A 17373-nucleotide genomic window follows, 5' to 3' on the forward strand; every position below is an offset into this window, starting at 1 on the left:
GCAGTGATGACCCAGTCTGAAAAGCTTAGAACAGCGCTGGGGGCTTGGTGTCTGGCTGGGACTGTGTACTCCTAACTGCAGAGCTTTGTTGAGATGCAAATAACCTCCCCCCCACCCCCCACCCCAGAACCCTCCCAAGGAGTAGCGATTTTATATTTGATTTCCTTTTTTTGTTTTGTTTTGTTTTGTTTTGTTTCCCCTCATAAACCCGAACAATGTAGGTGTCTAGTCATATACAGGTCTTAGCAAGAAAGAAAGTTCGAGAAATTCAAGCCGCCATTAAGGTACGTCTGGCTTGCCCAGTTGTAGGGGGCTTTTCATCTCCATGGTTACAGGCTTTTCCTTTGTTTTCCTCCCTTCCCCTACCCTGCAGGTGTCTAGTCACATTCAGGTTCTTGCCAGAAGGAAATCTCGTGATTTTCATTCCAAGCTAAAGGTATGCGCTTTCCTGCTTTTTGGCTTGTGGTTGCTATGCATCTCACTTCCTGTTTTCCATGGTGACTGGTGAATGCCTGGTGCTGGGATTCTCGTAACCTAGTTTCCTCGCATGTGAGAGCTGTTTACATTTCTTTGTGTCTAATCTCTCTTTCTGTACTAGCCTCACATTAAGCTCAGTGTGTGTGTGTGTGTGTGTGTGTGTGTGTCCCTAATAACAATGCAAATGCAGCAGAGAGCTGGTCTTGATAACTTTTCAGCACAGAAACATGATTTTTTTTAACCTTCACATGTCCACCAAACAGCCCTGGGCTACGAGAGGGGGGAATAAAAGTCCAGAGACACCAAGTTATTGTAGAAATAGCAAATAAATAAAATAAGAATCAACTTCCAGAGTAGTTACCATGAAACTACTTTAAAAGAATAGTTAGAAGTTATTTTACGCTCTTCATTTATTTTAAAGAATACTTACGAAAGACACGTCTTTTTCATGTAATTTTTCATGTGTTCTTTCAACACGGAGAGGATTTTCTGCCAGATTTCTTCCATATTGCTCAATACTGTTTTTTAAATGTATGGCTCTGTTACTTGAAAAAAAAAATAAATTGAGGTGAGGCCTTTAAAAAAAAGATCTTAGAGATGGGAAAGCTCTTAATGAAATCCATGTTTGCAATTCCATTTATACATGAATTTAATTGTTCTTTACGTGTGTCTGATTTTCCAGTCTTTGAAAATATATTTTGCTGGAATAAACAGAGGCACTGAGAGTTTTTAAATGCAAGTTCTCCTTATTTTCTCCCCTTCCAAGATTTACAGTAAAACATAAATGAATTTTTTTCCCCATAATGCCCTATTTTAGAAATACGGAGGGATTATAGTTTGCACAGAAGTGCTTTACTTTCTAATAAAAATGAGTTTGTAGCCCGTATCATTGCCTTTCCCACTTACCTTTTTCGTGGTTGTTCTGTTCTGATTTTCCCCATACGTTAATTAAATTTGTTTTTGTACTAAACCTAAAGAACAAAGTGTGATTTCACAGCACTGAACGGTCGACACTGGGATCGTTCCCAAAGTCCTCCCCAATTTTTTTTTCTTTTATGCAAACAAGGCTGGCTGTGGAACAGCACTAGTGACCAGGAAGGAGCACTTGGTGGCCCTCTGCAGTGGGCAGCATGCTTGCTCGCTCGCACGTGTGGCTGATGGTGGCTGGCTTTTAGCTGCACTGGCTGAGCAGTTAGTTGGAAGACTAAGATAACCTCATAGATCCTGCTTTTTAACCAAGGGTGCCGTCCTCTCTATGTGGATGCAACTCCCCAGTGTTTGCTCAAGTTCTGACTCTGTTTCTGGTTTCTCTGCGCTAACGAATTAATGATGTACAAAAGAAGTTTACAGACATCAATTTTGTGTTCCCATCTGCGATGTTACGAATTGCTCTATTTCTCTACCATCCATGTGGTTCCTGCTGCCCCTACCCCTACTGCCCACCCCCACTCCCCCCGCCCCCGGGCGCACCGCCCTGGACCAGAAGCCCTGTACATGACAAACAAAGCTCTCCTGTCCAGAAGGGAATCCCCATGGGATGCGGGAAGGGCTCTTTTTCTCATTTGGGAACCTGAAGAGTCTTCCTTGGTGGAAACAGTTTACCATTACTTTATACATACGTGTACCCCCAAACACACGGCTGTATCTATGTTTGTTCTTCCAAAATAAGAAAAGGTGACTCTCCCCCTCCTTTCAGCCCTGGCCCAGTCTGCTTGGGGGGCAGACCCAAGGAGGAGGCAGAAACAGGGGTGGTCGGGTAGCAACCAGCTCAGCCTTTCAGCTCTGAGAGCCACCTGCATCTTCTTGCATTTACTTGCCTTCCTCCCTGCCACATTATTCTTGGAAAAAGGGAGGCCTTTGTTCTTCCCGTCAGCTAATACCAGTTGAGCGTTCCGGGCATGGCGTTCATCATGGTGGGCATTGAACAGTCAACCCCCTATTCACAGAGCTGGCCGTGTAAATGGGAGTTGGAAGTACAGGGCACTGTGGGATGGTAAGTGTTAGCAGACAGAGCCAAGAACAAACGTGGAGGGAATCCTAGGGACGTGCCGCGTGGTGATGGGAATGCAAAGACAGGAGTCAAGTGTGCTGAGGGCCTCTTGGACGGTCTCTCCACTGAGCTCGCTGCCAAGGCAGTTCCATTATTGAGAGTTTAAGGAGTAACACTGAGGAAACCAGGGTTCCAGGAGTTTTAACTGATATGCCCGGAGCTCCCCAAGCCTAGCACATGTCACTGTCAGGATTTGAACTCAGATATTTCTGAGTCATAACACCTGCTCTTTCAGGCAGGGCTATGTCCAGTGGAGGTGGGAGACGGCTTTTAAGCAGAAGGCCTCGTGCCGGCACAGCCCCATGTCACCCCTCACGTCCCTTGGAGCTGGGCATGTAGCTCTTGCTACGGACCTTTTCCTCGGTGCCCACCTTTTAGAAGCAAGGTGAATTTTTAACTTCTAGCCCTTGGTCCAGGTGTAGGCTTCGTGTGTGCCTGACCCTGTGGCAGTCACCCGTAACTCAGGGCAGTGAGGTCCTAGCCACAGAGCTGCTGTGTCACCACTCAGAGGACGTTAGGACAGTCCAGGAGCATGGGACCAGCTGTCGCCTGCCTGCAGAGAGGGTGCCGCCTTCACTGTCCATGGGTGTTTGACATTAGAGACACCTTCCCTAACCCTCCTGACCAGCTGTACCCGGGAGCTGGTCTTGTAGGAGAGGTTGATGGCACCTGTTTCTCTGTGCTCCCCCATTCAGCTCTGGAGTCTAACAGCGCATCTGTGGGAGGCAGGGCTGAGGCTCCCGGTTGAGTTCGTTGTGGGGTAGGCTGATAGCCATGTCATCTTGGCCTCCCACATGAACTAACGAGATAAAGTTGCCACAGAAGGTGGAAGTCATCCCAGCAGGTGATGAGAGTAGCTTCTGGGTGGGCGATGGTGGGGGGGGGGTCAGGAAGTGTCGAGATTTCACAGAGATGTGGTTTGCCTGAAAAGATGTGGCAAGGCCTCCTGGAGGGAAGGTGGCTGCTGCCTGGCCACTTCAGGACCTGTCCCTGCCTGCCAACCTCAGCCTGCCACTGGTCACTTGACCATATGCTTACAAGTCAAGGATTTCTATTCTCTGTTGGTGGATGGAGGCCTGTAGCCCTCCTTTGAAGAATGAAGCCAAGCTTCATCTCTTGGTCCTCCCTTGGAGTTGGAAAAAGGTGGTTTGCTCAGACCTAGGACCACTGCCAAGTGTGGCCTCCACGTGAGCCCAAATGCCTAGAACCCCCCCCCCCCCCCCATTCCAGGGAAGGGTGTGCTAGAGGCCTTGAGGCTAGTCACTTTCCGGCCTTTTTTAAGCCACAAACTCATACTTCAGACTGAAATCTTAGTCAAAACATTTAATATATAAATGAGTAAACACTATTCTTTTTCTTTTTCTTTTTAAAGATTTATTTATGTGATAGAGCAGGAGCAGCAGGGCCCGAGGGAGAGAGAGAGAGGGAATCAGAAGTGAACTCTAAGTAGAATTTGGAGCCTGGCACAGGGCTTGATCTCACAACCCTGAGATTGGGACCTGAGCCAAAACCAAGAGTCAGACACCTAACAGACTGTGCCACCCAGGCACCCCCAAATGAGTAAATGCTGTTTTGACTGAAGCTCATGCTCTTTTATCTTTAGCAATGGCCTCTTTGGCTGTTTCACTGAATAAGGTTTGGAAACCACCCTGCTTGAGGCAAAGGGACAAGGAGGTGACTTCCTCTCAGCTGTTCCTGCAGCCTCTGCAGGACAGTGTGTGCCCTGCAGGAGGCTCTGCCATAGTCCTCGGAAGAAAACACACTCATGGAGAGAATGGTCTTTCCCGTGTCACAGTCCAGCCCTTGAAAATCTATTTAAAATAAGTTGCATAGGTCGGCTTTAGGCTTCTGCTAACTACAGAAGCAGTTCTCAGAGTGCTTGTTCGTGAGCCAGATTTGCCCCCAAATGTGTGGGCTTTAATCTTAACTTTTTTTTTTTTAAAGATTTTATTTATTTATTTGAGATAGAGCACTGAGGGAGAGGGAGAAACAGATTCCCTATTGAGCAGAGAGCCCAATGTGGGACTTGATCCCAGAACCATGGGATCATAACTGAGCTGAAGGCAGATGCTTAACCGACTGTACCACCCAGGCACCCCTAATTTTAATTTTTATAACAAAATTTGTTTTGGGGGAAAGTTCAGGATTTCCACAAAGATTCAAGCTTTATAAAGCACAGAAATGATTAATTCACTCCAGCAAACTTTTCATTGAGAATCCAGTGTGTTCTAGACCCTTGAGCAGATATTGGGCTTAGAGAGTCAAATATGCAGACGGTCTGTTCTTGAGGACCACTAAGCTTTTCTGTTGCTTTTTGCCACATTTGGGAGAAATACGAGGCCTCCAGTAGATTGTCCCACAGCTGGGGGACTGCAGTGGAAAAGAGTGGGTGGTTCTGAGTGTGGGAGAAGTAAGGAAAGCCTCCTTGGAGAGGGGGTGCCATCAGAGCTGGGCATTCAGGAAGCAGACAGTTCCCCCGAGATATGGGGGTGTTTGGAATCACCAAGAACACCATTACTTGGAGGCATGGGATGGGAACGAGACTGGAGGAACCTAACAGGAAGGTCCTGGGTCTTCTATGGGAGGGTGAGGGACACCTCCCGGCCTTGGGGAGTGTGTGCGAAGCACTCACAGTTAAGCTTTGGAAAGCTCTCTCCCACTGTTTTCAGAGGAATGGCCAAGAGGGAGGCAGAGCTGGGGGCAGGGAGCCTAATTCAGGGGGTGCTGAGAGAGCAGTGAGGGCCTAGACAGGGCAGCCACACACACACCCCATCCCGGGGCCCAGCTCAGTGGCTCACATTAGCGCTTCCCCTCTCCACGGCTGGTTCCCACGCCAGCCCGCTGGGGCTGCCGTGAACTCTTCCTTCCTCGGTGTTTTTGAAGAATAGATTATTTCTGTTTCAAACTCCTGTCCTTACTGAGTCTGAAAAGTGTACACCAAAACTTGTTAGTAGCAGCGTGGAACTAGATTTTCGAAGGTTGGGTTCTCTTAAAGTCATAGCCATTCACTATCAAAATTACATCAAAATGAACTCTGAATTTGGGTTGCTACATTTTAAATACAACGAAGTTAAAAAATGCAGAGAAGTGCTATATTTATGTTCATACCAAGCAGAAATGATCATGTTCATTAGGACATTTTTCCTTTAATAGTTTTTTTTTCCAGTGGAATGAATCAAATGGCAAACCATTATTCTTACTTTTCCTAATTTCCTCTCCCCAACTCCCTTCCCCAGCCAGTCTCAATCTCCCTCTTCTCCCCACTCCCCACAAACAGTACCTTTCCTTGCCACTTATTTCCCTAAGAAAATAAATCCGGTGAAAACGGTTTTCTCCTTTTGCCGTGTCCTGAAATGAATCTAGGTTTTTAATTCATCATTTACTCTGAGTTTGTGCTAAATCCATTGCTACCAACATGAGACTTTATTTACGATGTAGAGAAAGCCTAAGCCAAGATAGACTTGACCAACAACTTGGGCTGACCTTGGACACAAACTGTAACCATAAGGGAGAGATGCCAGGGGCAAGCAGATGGAGGGAATGGGGAAGTGGTCGAGGCCTGGTGCAAAGAGATGAAGAACCAGGAGCAGAGAAACTGGGAAAGTAGGGTAGGGAGAAGGGGTGAAGGGGTCCCCAGAGTGCAGTTGAGATTCAAGAGCCTTCTAAGATGGTATAAGGAAATGCAAGGCATTTGTGGCCAGCAGGCCAGAAATTTGGACATTAAACATAGATTTTGCAGGTTTTTTGCTTTAATCCTCTTGACCAAAGTGCCTTAAACATATGAGGGTGCCAGGTGCTGGTGGGAAATAAAGCTTTGCTTTGAGGGCATCCTGTCTTGATGTTGGGTGTGCCGTGTTGTGGCCCCTACCCCGACAGAATCCTCGTGGCCCACTGCTTCCAGGCACAAAGTCTTTCTTCGGTGACTCGGGGCTTCGTAACTAGGCCCGGTTCTGGTTCTAAGGTAGAAGATGCAGCCGTGCAGCTACAGCGTGCCTGCCACCTCTGGGTCTGTGCGACAGGCGTTTAGGAATTCCAGGGATGCATACTTCCTTGCTTTGGCCCCTGTGTCACCAGCTGCGTCTGCAGTGGTGTCCCCCGTAGCAGTTTCGCTTCCCCTTGTCTCTCCCCTCGCTGCCATCTCTGGCCCAGCAGTCCGAGAAGACAGGGTGTGGTATGGTCTGAACACTGGGCTGCAACTCTAGGAATTATTTCTGCCTTTGAATGATTTCACTCACTATTAATGGACCAAGAGGCCATTAGCTCTTCTTACCTATTTTTTTAAGCTCCGGGGATTCAATATCCCAGCCCCTAGAACGAATGCAGATGTGTTGTCCACACAGGAAGCAGTCTTTCTGTGCTACTCAGAGCTCCTACTTTGAGTTTCCCTCTCTGAGTGTCTATCTCTTTGTGTTCAGTTGCCTTGGGAGGTGGTTCCGTCCCTGCCCAGAGGCCTCCCTTTCCTCACAGCAGCAGAAGGGCGCCCTGCAGGCCGCCGCCACGCTGTGCACCGCCATCCTCCCGAGAGGATGGACTAGACCACTTGTGTGGAGTGCGTTTTGGGGAGTACACAGGTCCAGATGGGACCCCGAGGAAAGGAGGTCTTCATTCTGCCCTAACCTCAGTGGGAACACATCTCGGGCAGCAGACGTGTTTGTGTCAAGCTCCGGGCTCACGCTGAGGAAAAGCCCGCACTTGCTGACATTGCGTCATGCCAGGAAAGGCCTGAGATGGTCCGCTTGTGTCCAGTCGTTGGTGACTAATTTACGAGCTACATGTGCTCTCTGGGGCTGTTTTCTTCATTCTCGCCCTGCTGGCCTTTTGTGATTTGATTTCTGAACAAGCCATTCTTTCCAGTCTGCCATTCCTTCCAATAAGCAGAGAGCTTCAAGTTCAGACCGCTGATTTAATTCTCGCAAAGAGTTCAGGAACTTTGCTGGGGCATTGCCACCATCCACACTGCCCCTTCCCAGTGGTGTCACCACTGGTTCCAGCCAGGAATGGGCCCGTCCACATGGGACACATGCTTTGCTTCATCTACGGGTGCTCCTCACAGCCCCCTGAGCCCCCTCTGTTCCTTCAGGCATTGGCTGTCCATGGTCACTGGGCCCAAGAAGCCTGAGACGACCCCCTCCTCGGGCTCCGCACCAGCGCCAGACACTGGGCCTGGCTGTGGCATTCTGGAAATGACATGCTGCCTCTGCTGGCATCTGCTGACCTTCACGGGGTTCTTTTGCATTCTGAAGTGCACCCTCTCTCCCCAGCGATATTTTCCCTACCTTATTTCTAATTTAAGTGACTTAAAGCTGAGACTAGAGACCACTAATTTCTCGTGCTTGGGTGTGATGGAATTAGAACCGCTCACCAGCGGTGTGGTGTTGCAGGGCTCCCGGTGTAAACTGGGGGACGGAATGCATGTCCTTTCCTGTATGAACCGAGCCAGAACTAGGTTTGCTTTTTCAGGGCAACAGAAACAGCCTCATTCTCTCCTTGTATTCCTTCCTAAAGACATCCCATTGTTAGCTGGCCTCCAGTGTAGACAGTACCCGAGAGGAACATGGTGCTGAAAGGTTATGGAATGGGGACCGGGGCTCCTAAGGCTTTCTGGTCACTTGGGCCCCGTTAGACTCCCAAGTTCCCCGAATGGCAAGGCTGCGGGCGCCCTGTGGAGTGCTTAACACAGTTCCCAAAGCAGGCCTGAAGGTGGGTGTTCTTGTCCTCATTTTAGAAATGAGGAGGCCGATGCTTAGAACGGCCAGGTGACTCACCCAAGGTCACAAGTCTGAATTTGATCCCATGGCCAGCTGGCACCAAACCCTGAACTCTCAGCATAGTGGCATGCTGTCTCCCCAAAGGATGCCGGTCTAGGATGGGGGCTCATTTCCCTGACTTAGGGTGCTTCCATGTTGTCTCCCTCAGCAGAACCCTCTCTGCATTGCATGTTTGCATTAAACAGGGCAAATGAGTGGTGGGAGCTGATACTCAGTCTGGAGGCAAACTTGAGCCTGCTCAAGGTTGGCATGGGTTCCTCTGACTTCTTGGGAGATTGACTTCTTGCCCCTTGCTGTTGTCTCCCAGGGGAAAAGGGCCTGTGGTCAGAAGGGTGCTCCCTGCTCCCGACCCCTAGCACCCAGACCTAGGAGCTGACCTGAGTGCCACACTTCCTGGGAGAGTCCTCAGGCACACCTACAAATCACCTGGGTCCTCATCTATAATCTTTAATAATGCTGAGCCCCACATCGGAATTAAAGGAAACACTATTGACAATTATAAAATACTAAATATAGCTTAGTACATTTAAAAATGAACAATGGTAAAAGCCTTGAAAAATTTTTCTTTGATGTGAATGGAGTCTTTGGCATTTGGAAATACAATAAGATGAATTAATTGCTACTCATTACATTGGAAGTCAGGAGAAGTGTGAATGTGTCTTCCCTTCTTGGCATTAGCCGTTGCCTGACCGGCGTAGCCCCCTTTTGTATTTACTCCTGCTTTCACTAATAATAAGCAAATTAGAGATCATGGCTAGAAAAATTCAAGTGCCCTCCATCTTTTCTCCCAAACCATCACAGAGTTTTGTGATGTCTGTCTGCTCAGGGACCAGCGCTAATAACTGCAGAGGTCATGTGAACCCTCATAGGGCAAGACAAGAAACGGCATCTGCGAGCATCTTTCTAGAAGAGTGTTCTTTGTTCTTTTTTTTTGAAAAAGTGATTTTGCAAGCAAATTGCTATCTTTTCTCTCTTGTGTTACATATTTGCAGTGCTGGGGAAAGTATATTTGGGGAAAAGCATGTAAGGACTACGCCGACTTTTTGAATCCCTGGTCTTTTTACAACGTTACGGATTCCTCCTCCTGTGTTGGTGGGCTTCCCTGTGAATGAAGTGGGCTGCAGTCCTTAACGTTTTAAAGTGATGCTTCCTGAGCAAGGTCTTCGGAGTAGGTTGATTTTGTAAGCTGTTTACTAACTGTGTAACAGCTATCATATGGCACACGCAAGCTCGTAACCCTTTTCATAGCGTCTTTAAAATTGGTTGATGATTAGTGCCGGAAGATGACGAGATAGTTGGTTCCTAGGGATAATTGAACACTGAGGAGGCAGAGGGACGTGGGAGTAAGACTCCCGTCCCGTCTGGAGGCTGATCCGTGAAACGTCCTGGAGTTGGAGCCGCACACTGCTCTAGCCATGTGCATTTCTGATGTGGCTGCCTTCCTGTCACGTGTCATGTAGACACTTCCCAAACATGAGGCACATGGAAACCACAACAAGGAGGCAGTCTGCGGAGCCCAGAGGCAGAGGAGCCGCCATGCTCTGCTTCGTGACCTGTGAATGGCTGTTCACTAGGACACTAGAACCGTTTGAAAAGCTTCAGGCTGAGGAGTTTATGCACAACACAGCCTGCTGGACCCCGTGTGGCCGAGGGGGTGAGGCCATTGACGGCATGGCGTGCCAGAAATTGGACAGGGAAGAACACAGAGAGAGACCTGTGTCCCCGGTACGGTGCTTTATTTGCTCTTATTCTCCGCTCAGATAGGCCATTTGTTCTCAGCAACCCCCCATGTTTCCTGCTCCGTAAATACCTTCCACACTTCAGGTCATGGGCGTGACTTAGGGTTCCTTAGGTAAAAGGAGATTTGCCTTTTCTTTTCCCCACTCAACAAACATTCAGCTTTTTGTGGCCTCATTCTTTGTCATCTTAGGGACGGAGGGACTTCAGATCAGTAACAAGGACTCTGTGAGTAGTCCAGGCTTTTTGCTGGGACGCAGCGTTTTTGTGGGTGCGTGCTTGTGTAGAGACGCACACACCCTGAGAGGATTTCTAAGAGTGTATCTAAGAGTAACTCTGTATTGACTTCAGAACAGTTTTCCAAGATAAGACGGTGTGTTCAGCCTTTGTAAATCTCATCCGCATTTCAGGAATGTTGGTGTGAAGACCTTGTAGGTTAAAATTATCTTGGTGTACAAACGTAGCCTACATTTTTTAATTCACCATAGTAGCATCAGTTATTTGGGTAGATTAACAACGCCTTCCCTTCCTCCTTGATTCTGGGGTGAGCGGTGAGGATGGCGTGGCATGTCTCAAAGTCTTAGACCAGGTGACACAGAGAAGCAATTTTCTCGGGTCTGACACTTAGAGTTACAATTTCTTCAAAGCCAGGCATGTATCTCTGGCTGAAAATGACAATTTAGAGGCCCTTCCATTGAAGTCTCTCAGCTCGACATCCTTCCGTTCTCCCATTTCAGATTAAGTGGGTCTACAGCTGGTTCCGATCTGCAGATATCAGTGGCAGGCCTTATTATCTGCAGTGTTGCTTTAGATTTTAAACAAACAAACAAAAAAATTTAATCCTTTTAATTTTCAAATATGTATTTTGGATAAAGGGGGAGATGTTATTAAGGGAGAAGGTAGAGAGTCTCCACTTCAAAAGGTAGGAAATCACGGGTATAGACATTTTAGTCCATTTGCAGAAAATTGCCTATTCTCAGATAGCTAGGTCAAGTGCAGAAAGAACCTCTACTTGAGATAAAATTTCCTCTCCACACTTGGCTTTCTCTCTGTTAGGGTAGACAGCCAAGAGCTGCCCAAATTTTAACATCTTGCTGTCTTTTCACCAGTACTTCCTGGCTATGTGGATTAAGCTGTATTTGCTTATAAATGGAACGTACACTTGTAACAGCTTTTACGTTCAGAGCCAGAAGAGCTTTAGGGCAATAAAAAGGGCAGCTCTTCATTTCACAGATGAAGAAGATTAGAGGGTTCAGTGACTAGCCCAAGGTAAGACAACCCATAACGTCAGGCCGAGGCAGGTGTGAAGCCACGTCTCCAGGCTCCCCTCGACGGGAGTGGAGCAAGTTGGGGAGACGGGAACAGTTGATTTGCTCTCCTGCTTTGGAGCATTTGTTTCATTCAGGTACCTCCTGGAATGCTAAGGCTTAAGAGTCCAACCTTACTTTATTTAGCAAAAGGAAACGGCCCAGTCCTGAAGCTGTGTAACCTAAAGAGCAAAAGCTGGGGACTCTTCTCCTTTCCTCATTGACTGATTTCTTGTTAAAAAAAAAAGGGGGGGGTCAAACTTTCGTGAGCATCTTCGAGAACTTTTCCATCAGCCTAGCCTAGGAGAACATCACCAGCACCTGATAGAATAAAAGCAGGCTATGGAGATGTGAGGGACTCATTTCCCTTTGGACCGCGACTTCCTATTCTCGAGTCCCTCCCCCCAAGTCTGCTCAGGCACATACTGTGTTTGGGGGCGCCGAGTCACCCCCGCCATCAGCGTTTCACAAACACGGGGACCCGTGACAGACTTCCGGAATAGAGCCAAGCCCGCAGCTCTCTTCCTAGTTATTCCTCAACTTGCATCTGCCAGACCAGCAAGAGGTCTGGGCTCCCACTGTCCCTACGCCCCTAGCCTATCCTGAAGCGATACAGCATGGTCCTTGCGGTAGACAGCGCCTGTGGTTAGACCTGGGACAGCACGTTAGCTCCGAAGTCATTGTGAGGGCATTTATACCCTCTCATTCGGGGTTAGGTGGGTTGGGGGCTGGAGTACAAGGTGACGGATCCCAAAAGAACCCCTCAGGGCGTTTGTATTGATGTCCAGGCACTCCTGACAGAGTAGGGAGCTGTATGACTGGAGCCGGGTTTTCTGTACATCAGGGCCTGGATCCCCCTCTGCGGAGATGATGGGGCAGGTGACGGGGGGGCCATGGGACCAGCAAGGACTAGTCTGACTGGCACTGAGATCTGTGTGTGTCAGGCTCTGCGGGGCTTCAGGACATTTGCACATCTGGTCCGTTTATTCCACTGACATCAAGATTTGTCTTTTGGGGGCATCTCAGTATCTGAATGATTCAGCTCTTTAAAAAAAGAAGCAAAACCCCAAAACGTTAACTGAGGAAGCTAGCTGTAGATAGAGTTTTCAGATGAGTAAGCCGGGGGTCTGCTCAGGGAATGCCGTCTGACCCGAGGCAGCAACGCCCCACACCATTGCCCGGAGCCACTCTGTTGGGGACAGGGGATCCTGCAGGCTGGGCCCTCACCCTGTCCTTTCACTGCAGCACATGCCCTTCAGGACGATCCCAGTGACCTTGGACAACCCCCCAAAGCTGTTCCATGAGGCCCATTGCTTTCTTGGTTGAGAGCCAGAGAAATGAATAAAATGTACAATTCTATGCAAGTGCTAGGCTCTTTTCCAAGGGGCAATATAAATAAGCTTTTTGAAAACCTACACGGTGATCCTGGCCGTTATAGGACCAAGTGGTATCTCTACCTTGGGAGCACCTAATTTGATCTTTTTTGGAAGCCCCTAGTAGTTATTTTGTAGACTGGGACTTTCCCCTCCATTTCTTCATTTGGCCCAGCCTCTAGTAGCTCTGCATGCTTTTGAGTCCCCTTTGGGTCAGTCTGTACACACTGAAGCCAGCTTTGACTATGTCTTAGCCTGAACTTTCCCTTGACCTTCGCGCGCTGGCTGATGCTCTCTTTACATTGGTGCCACCATTTTGTTCCTGTTCTGATGGAGTCTGGGTCTGGTAGAGATTGTATCGACCCTTCCATGAGCAGCCAGGCTCTTTGACATGTTTCCCAAGCATGGAACTCTCCCTGCACCATCGGGATTGGTCACACTCTGGGGGGCTGACCGTTTCTGCCTCTACATTAAGGAAGCCGCAGAGCCAGCTTGAAGGGGGTGGGAGTAGTTTTCGAAATGGGTGGACTGGTTGGTAATTGCCTTTCTAGATGGTTATCTGGGTTCCTACATTCCTGCTAAAATGTGAAGAATACCCATAGTCCTATGCATTCTGTTGTACCCCATATTGTGTGTTTGTGTAAATATGTATATTTTTTAAGTGAAAAAGAAAAATACCCCTGCCTTTGTCCGCAATTCTTTTAACAAACTGTTTATTGTTGTATCCAGGTAACAAGCATGGTAAGTATTTTCACCACATTGAGTATTCTGTATTTTAGCTGTGCTTGGCAGACTTTTTGGCTAGCTTTGTGTTACCAGCCTTGGCTTTTCTGGAAAAGACCCATTCAGGAAGGGAGAAGCCAGTCGCCCAGTAGCGTGCCCTATGTCCTCGGCTCTGGAGAGAACCCGTGTAGCCTTAGACCCATGGTGGGTGGGGGTACCTGAGAAAGCATGCACCCCTCCCGCCAGCATGCTGCTTGGTCCCGTCACGGCCCCCCACCCGACCTGCCGCTTCTGAGCCTCCCCACCAGGTATCTACCAGGGTTCCCAGGCCTCGCATGCCTCCAGCAGCTCCTGGGAGTGTGGCCCCATGGCAGCGCTCAAGGTGGGGCCTGCCCGTACCCTGTGGACGGTCCTACCCCAGATCCATCACCACCCCCTCCTGTCTCCCTCTTCCCGTCTGTATGCTTCAATGCAGAGCTTCCCCCCCTACACCCCGAACCCCCTTCCCTTGAGTGTGTTAAGTAATTGGAGAAATCTCCCTTTGGAAGCTGGAAAAATAAATACAGTGACCACTCTTCTCAGAGGCTTCCCATTCTGTTGAAAAAATGGATTAAAACATTTTTTTAAAAAAAACCTTGCCGCTGGGTAGTCTCCTTACAGGTTCAGAGTTCCGGTAGGTTGAGTGTGTTTTAGCCTTCTGGCTGTGTTTATTTATCCATGCATGTTTGCTTCTCCGGCCTCTTCTGTGGCTCTGTATTTAGTCCATGTGCTCGTGGCTGTGCCTGTTGAAGCTGCCCAGTAGCCACGTGTTACGTATTAAGTCTGTGTGTCACTGTCACCTTCAAGGATCAGACGGCCAAGGATAAGGCCCTGCAGCACATGGCCGCCATGTCCTCGGCACAGATCGTCTCAGCCACCGCCATTCACAACAAGCTGGGGCTGCCTGGGATTCCACGCCCCGCCTTTCCGGGGGCACCGGGGGTAAGTCACAACCCTACCCCCCCAGCCGGGAGGCACGGTTTGGGGGGGTGAGGGAGGGGAGGACCACCTGTGGTCAGCTACCTATTGCACTGTGGGGAGAGGGAGCGAGGGAGCTGGAGAGAGAAAGGGGAGGGAGGGAGTGGGGAGATCAAGCTGGAGGCGGGGATCCTGGGTCCCCGCAGACATGGAATTGGGTATCACTTTGTTGGTGCCCTTCTGGGTTGTCAACCTGCTTTTTTTTTTTTTTTTAAATGGCCCTTCCTCTCTTTTCCTGTGTCCTCAGGGTCCCTTTAAGGGAACTAACCCCTAAAGGGGCAAAGTACTGTATTGCCATTTTCATCGTGCACCTAGCAAGAGCTGAGAAGTTAATGTTATGATCTCATTCATCTTCGCAATAATCTTAAACGCCTCTCATTGTTCTTGCTGTCTTGCAGATAATGAGATTAGTGAGTAACAAAGCGAGTTAGGTGGTATGATCTTGGCTGGTGCCATCAGGACTCAAACCCGGCGCCCTGTGACTCCCTTTGCAACTCCTTCTACACAGGCTGCGGGTCCAGCAGGGGGCAGCAGGCACCCGAAGCCTCCAGGAGGCGCACAGCGAAGGCGGTGTCCGCATTGCTTCTCGGAGCTCTTGGCCTCTGGTTCAGAGCTTGTCCTCTGCCGGCCAGGCCAGGCCCTTGGTGCTGTGAGCTGTAGAGGCAGATCTGTCACACAAGGAGCATTTGCAAATGGAGGGAAGAAGAGAAGGATGGGTGGGTGGGTGCATGTGTAGAAAGCAGTCGGATGAAAGAGCGGTGAGCCCCTGTCATGGGCCCGGATCTCTGCTAGCTGTCAGGCGAACAGGGGAGAGCTGCTGTCTGGTCCCTGCCCTCAGGGCAACTAGTCTGGAGGAGGAGCGCCAGGGCAGCCAGGACTGCTAGGCCAAGGATGCAGGGTGCTCTCCTGTGCACGTCGATGACCACATCTGAGTCTAGAGAGGGTCACTCTGGCGGCGGACAGATGATCTGAGCTCCGCTGTCGTTAGCAAGGGGTGCGATCTATAGACTTCCCAAGCAGTGCTTTCCTGGGAACTCATAATCCTGATGCCTCTTGCCTTTGCCTTCCAGTTCTGGCCAGGAATGATCCAAACAGGGCAGCCAGGATCCTCACAAGAGTAAGTCCAGGGAGGGGCCGGCAGGGACAACAAGGGTCTGGTCACAGCGCAGCCTGGGGGTGTGTTTCCCCGGGGCCAGACCACCTGGGGGCTTATAGGAGAAAAGACATTGAACCCGAGAACCCCATAGTCCTCTCCCATTATCCGCTGAGGCCAGGAGCAGGAGAGAGACTTGGGTTGCTCTAGGAGAGGCATAGTGGCTCACTGGCGCCCTGGGCCTTTGTGGCTTTGGAGGGCAGAACCTGGGGCTTCCTGAAAAGTGTCTGTCTGAGAGTGGACAGTGCAGGCACTCCTGGGGCCCAGCCCATCTGGCCTTCCGGGGGATGAGGGCAGCTAACAGACAACCTCCTGCTGCCTTGAGGGCAAGGGAAACAGGCCTCATAAACTGGAGGCTGAAGGTCGCCTAGAGATGAAAGCGGAAAGGAAGTCCTGCCTGTCTGTTCTCGAAAGAACTCCAGCTGTTTAGCCAAGAGAAGGGGAGCCTGAGCATGGCCCAAACCTTGCCTGGGCATGGTGAGCCCTGATCTTGGTCGCTGCAGGGATGAGATGAGAGGTTCAATTAGATGTCACAGCAAATGGGAATCAGGCTGATGTGGGGTGAGGGGTCGGATACAGGGTACAGGTTGGTTCCCTAGCCTTGGCCAAGGCCAGACCTGGGGAGTAGCCACTGCTATAGTCTCTCAACTTTTGACTCTCCACCCTCCGCCCCCAGCGTCAAGCCCTTCGTGCAACAGGCCTACCCCATCCAGCCAGCGGTCACGGCCCCCATTCCAGGTGAGTCTCCAAGGGATTCCGCCTCAGAGGACTGTCCTGGGCAGCTGGCAGCTGGGCCCATCACTTCGCTCCACAGAGGCCTGTCCCTGGTTCCAGCAGTGCCTTGGGCACCCCCTCCTCACCCCTACCCTCCTTATGCCTGGGACTCAGAAGGGTCACAGACATGTTCAGTGTCCCCAGTCACTTCCCAGGAGTTTATTCGATGGGGCTTTAAAGAAAACAGAAGCCAGTGGTGCCCACCTGGCTCAGTCTGTAAAGCAGGCCACTCTGGATCTTGGGGTCGTGAGTTCAAGTCCCATATTGGGCATAGAGTTTACTTAAAAAGGAAAAATAGGTTTACTTAAAAAGGAGAAAACCAAGATGTGAATATTTCAATTATATCTCAATTTTTAAAAAAGGAAAGAAAGAAAAGGGAAGCCTTATCACTTTCACCGAGGACCCTGGGTCACCCTTGGAAGGGGAAGTTGCTGTGGTTCCTTCCTGGTCATGAACAGGCTGAATTGGACAATTCAGATCTCGAGGGCAGAGAGGGGATTAGCCACCCTTTATTCTATGAGTAGGTTTCAGTTCCCTGTTCCCTCTCTTTAACAAAGAGCTTCCAGAGAAGCCTCAGCTAGCAACCGGAATCTGGCTGGCCCACCTACTCCAAGGCACCTGTGTGCACGTGGGGTCACTCTGTTCAACTGCTGCCTGTTACCGAGTCCCCAGATGGGACGCAGATTCACGCGTGGCACTCTGTCTCAGTGCCATGGGGCATCCTGAGGGAGTAATTCTGTAGTGCTGGTTACCGCAGTCTGAAGGAAGGAGGTGGGCAGTCCCCAGAAGTTTCTTGGGGTCCTTGCAGGATTCGCTCCAGGCTCTTCAGCCGGCGCCCAGCTGGTCCCCTTGTCCCGGTGGGGTGTGCTCCAGCCCTTAACCTGGGCCCACGTTGACGTGAGGCACTACCTAGCGTTGTGCCTCTGGGTCCTTGGCCAGAATCCCCCCAACCACCTGACTTCTTTCTGCCCCTAGACTCTGGTGTGGGGGGGTG

At 49.9% G+C, this 17373-nt stretch overlaps 1 protein-coding gene across 8 annotated transcripts in view; it reads left to right on the top strand.

The window, feature by feature from the left end:
* The window catches only part of TEAD1 (TEA domain transcription factor 1), a 260592-nt gene that overhangs the window by 185622 nt on the left and 57597 nt on the right, over positions 1-17373 (top strand). For 4 of the 8 annotated variants that reach the window (XM_044258859.1, XM_044258862.1, XM_044258863.1 and 1 more), the window contains exons 4-9: positions 222-284; positions 374-436; positions 13442-13453; positions 14282-14416; positions 15523-15569; positions 16282-16343. In XM_044258859.1, the coding sequence (XP_044114794.1) occupies positions 222-284; positions 374-436; positions 13442-13453; positions 14282-14416; positions 15523-15569; positions 16282-16343 (382 nt within the window). The remainder of the gene's footprint in view (positions 1-221; positions 285-373; positions 437-13441; positions 13454-14281; positions 14417-15522; positions 15570-16281; positions 16344-17373) is intronic. The other 4 variants (XM_044258860.1, XM_044258857.1, XM_044258861.1 and 1 more) reach the window with 4 other exon arrangements.

This window comes from Neovison vison, chromosome 7, assembly GCF_020171115.1.
Source record: "Neovison vison isolate M4711 chromosome 7, ASM_NN_V1, whole genome shotgun sequence".
NCBI lineage: Eukaryota > Metazoa > Chordata > Mammalia > Carnivora > Mustelidae > Neogale > Neogale vison.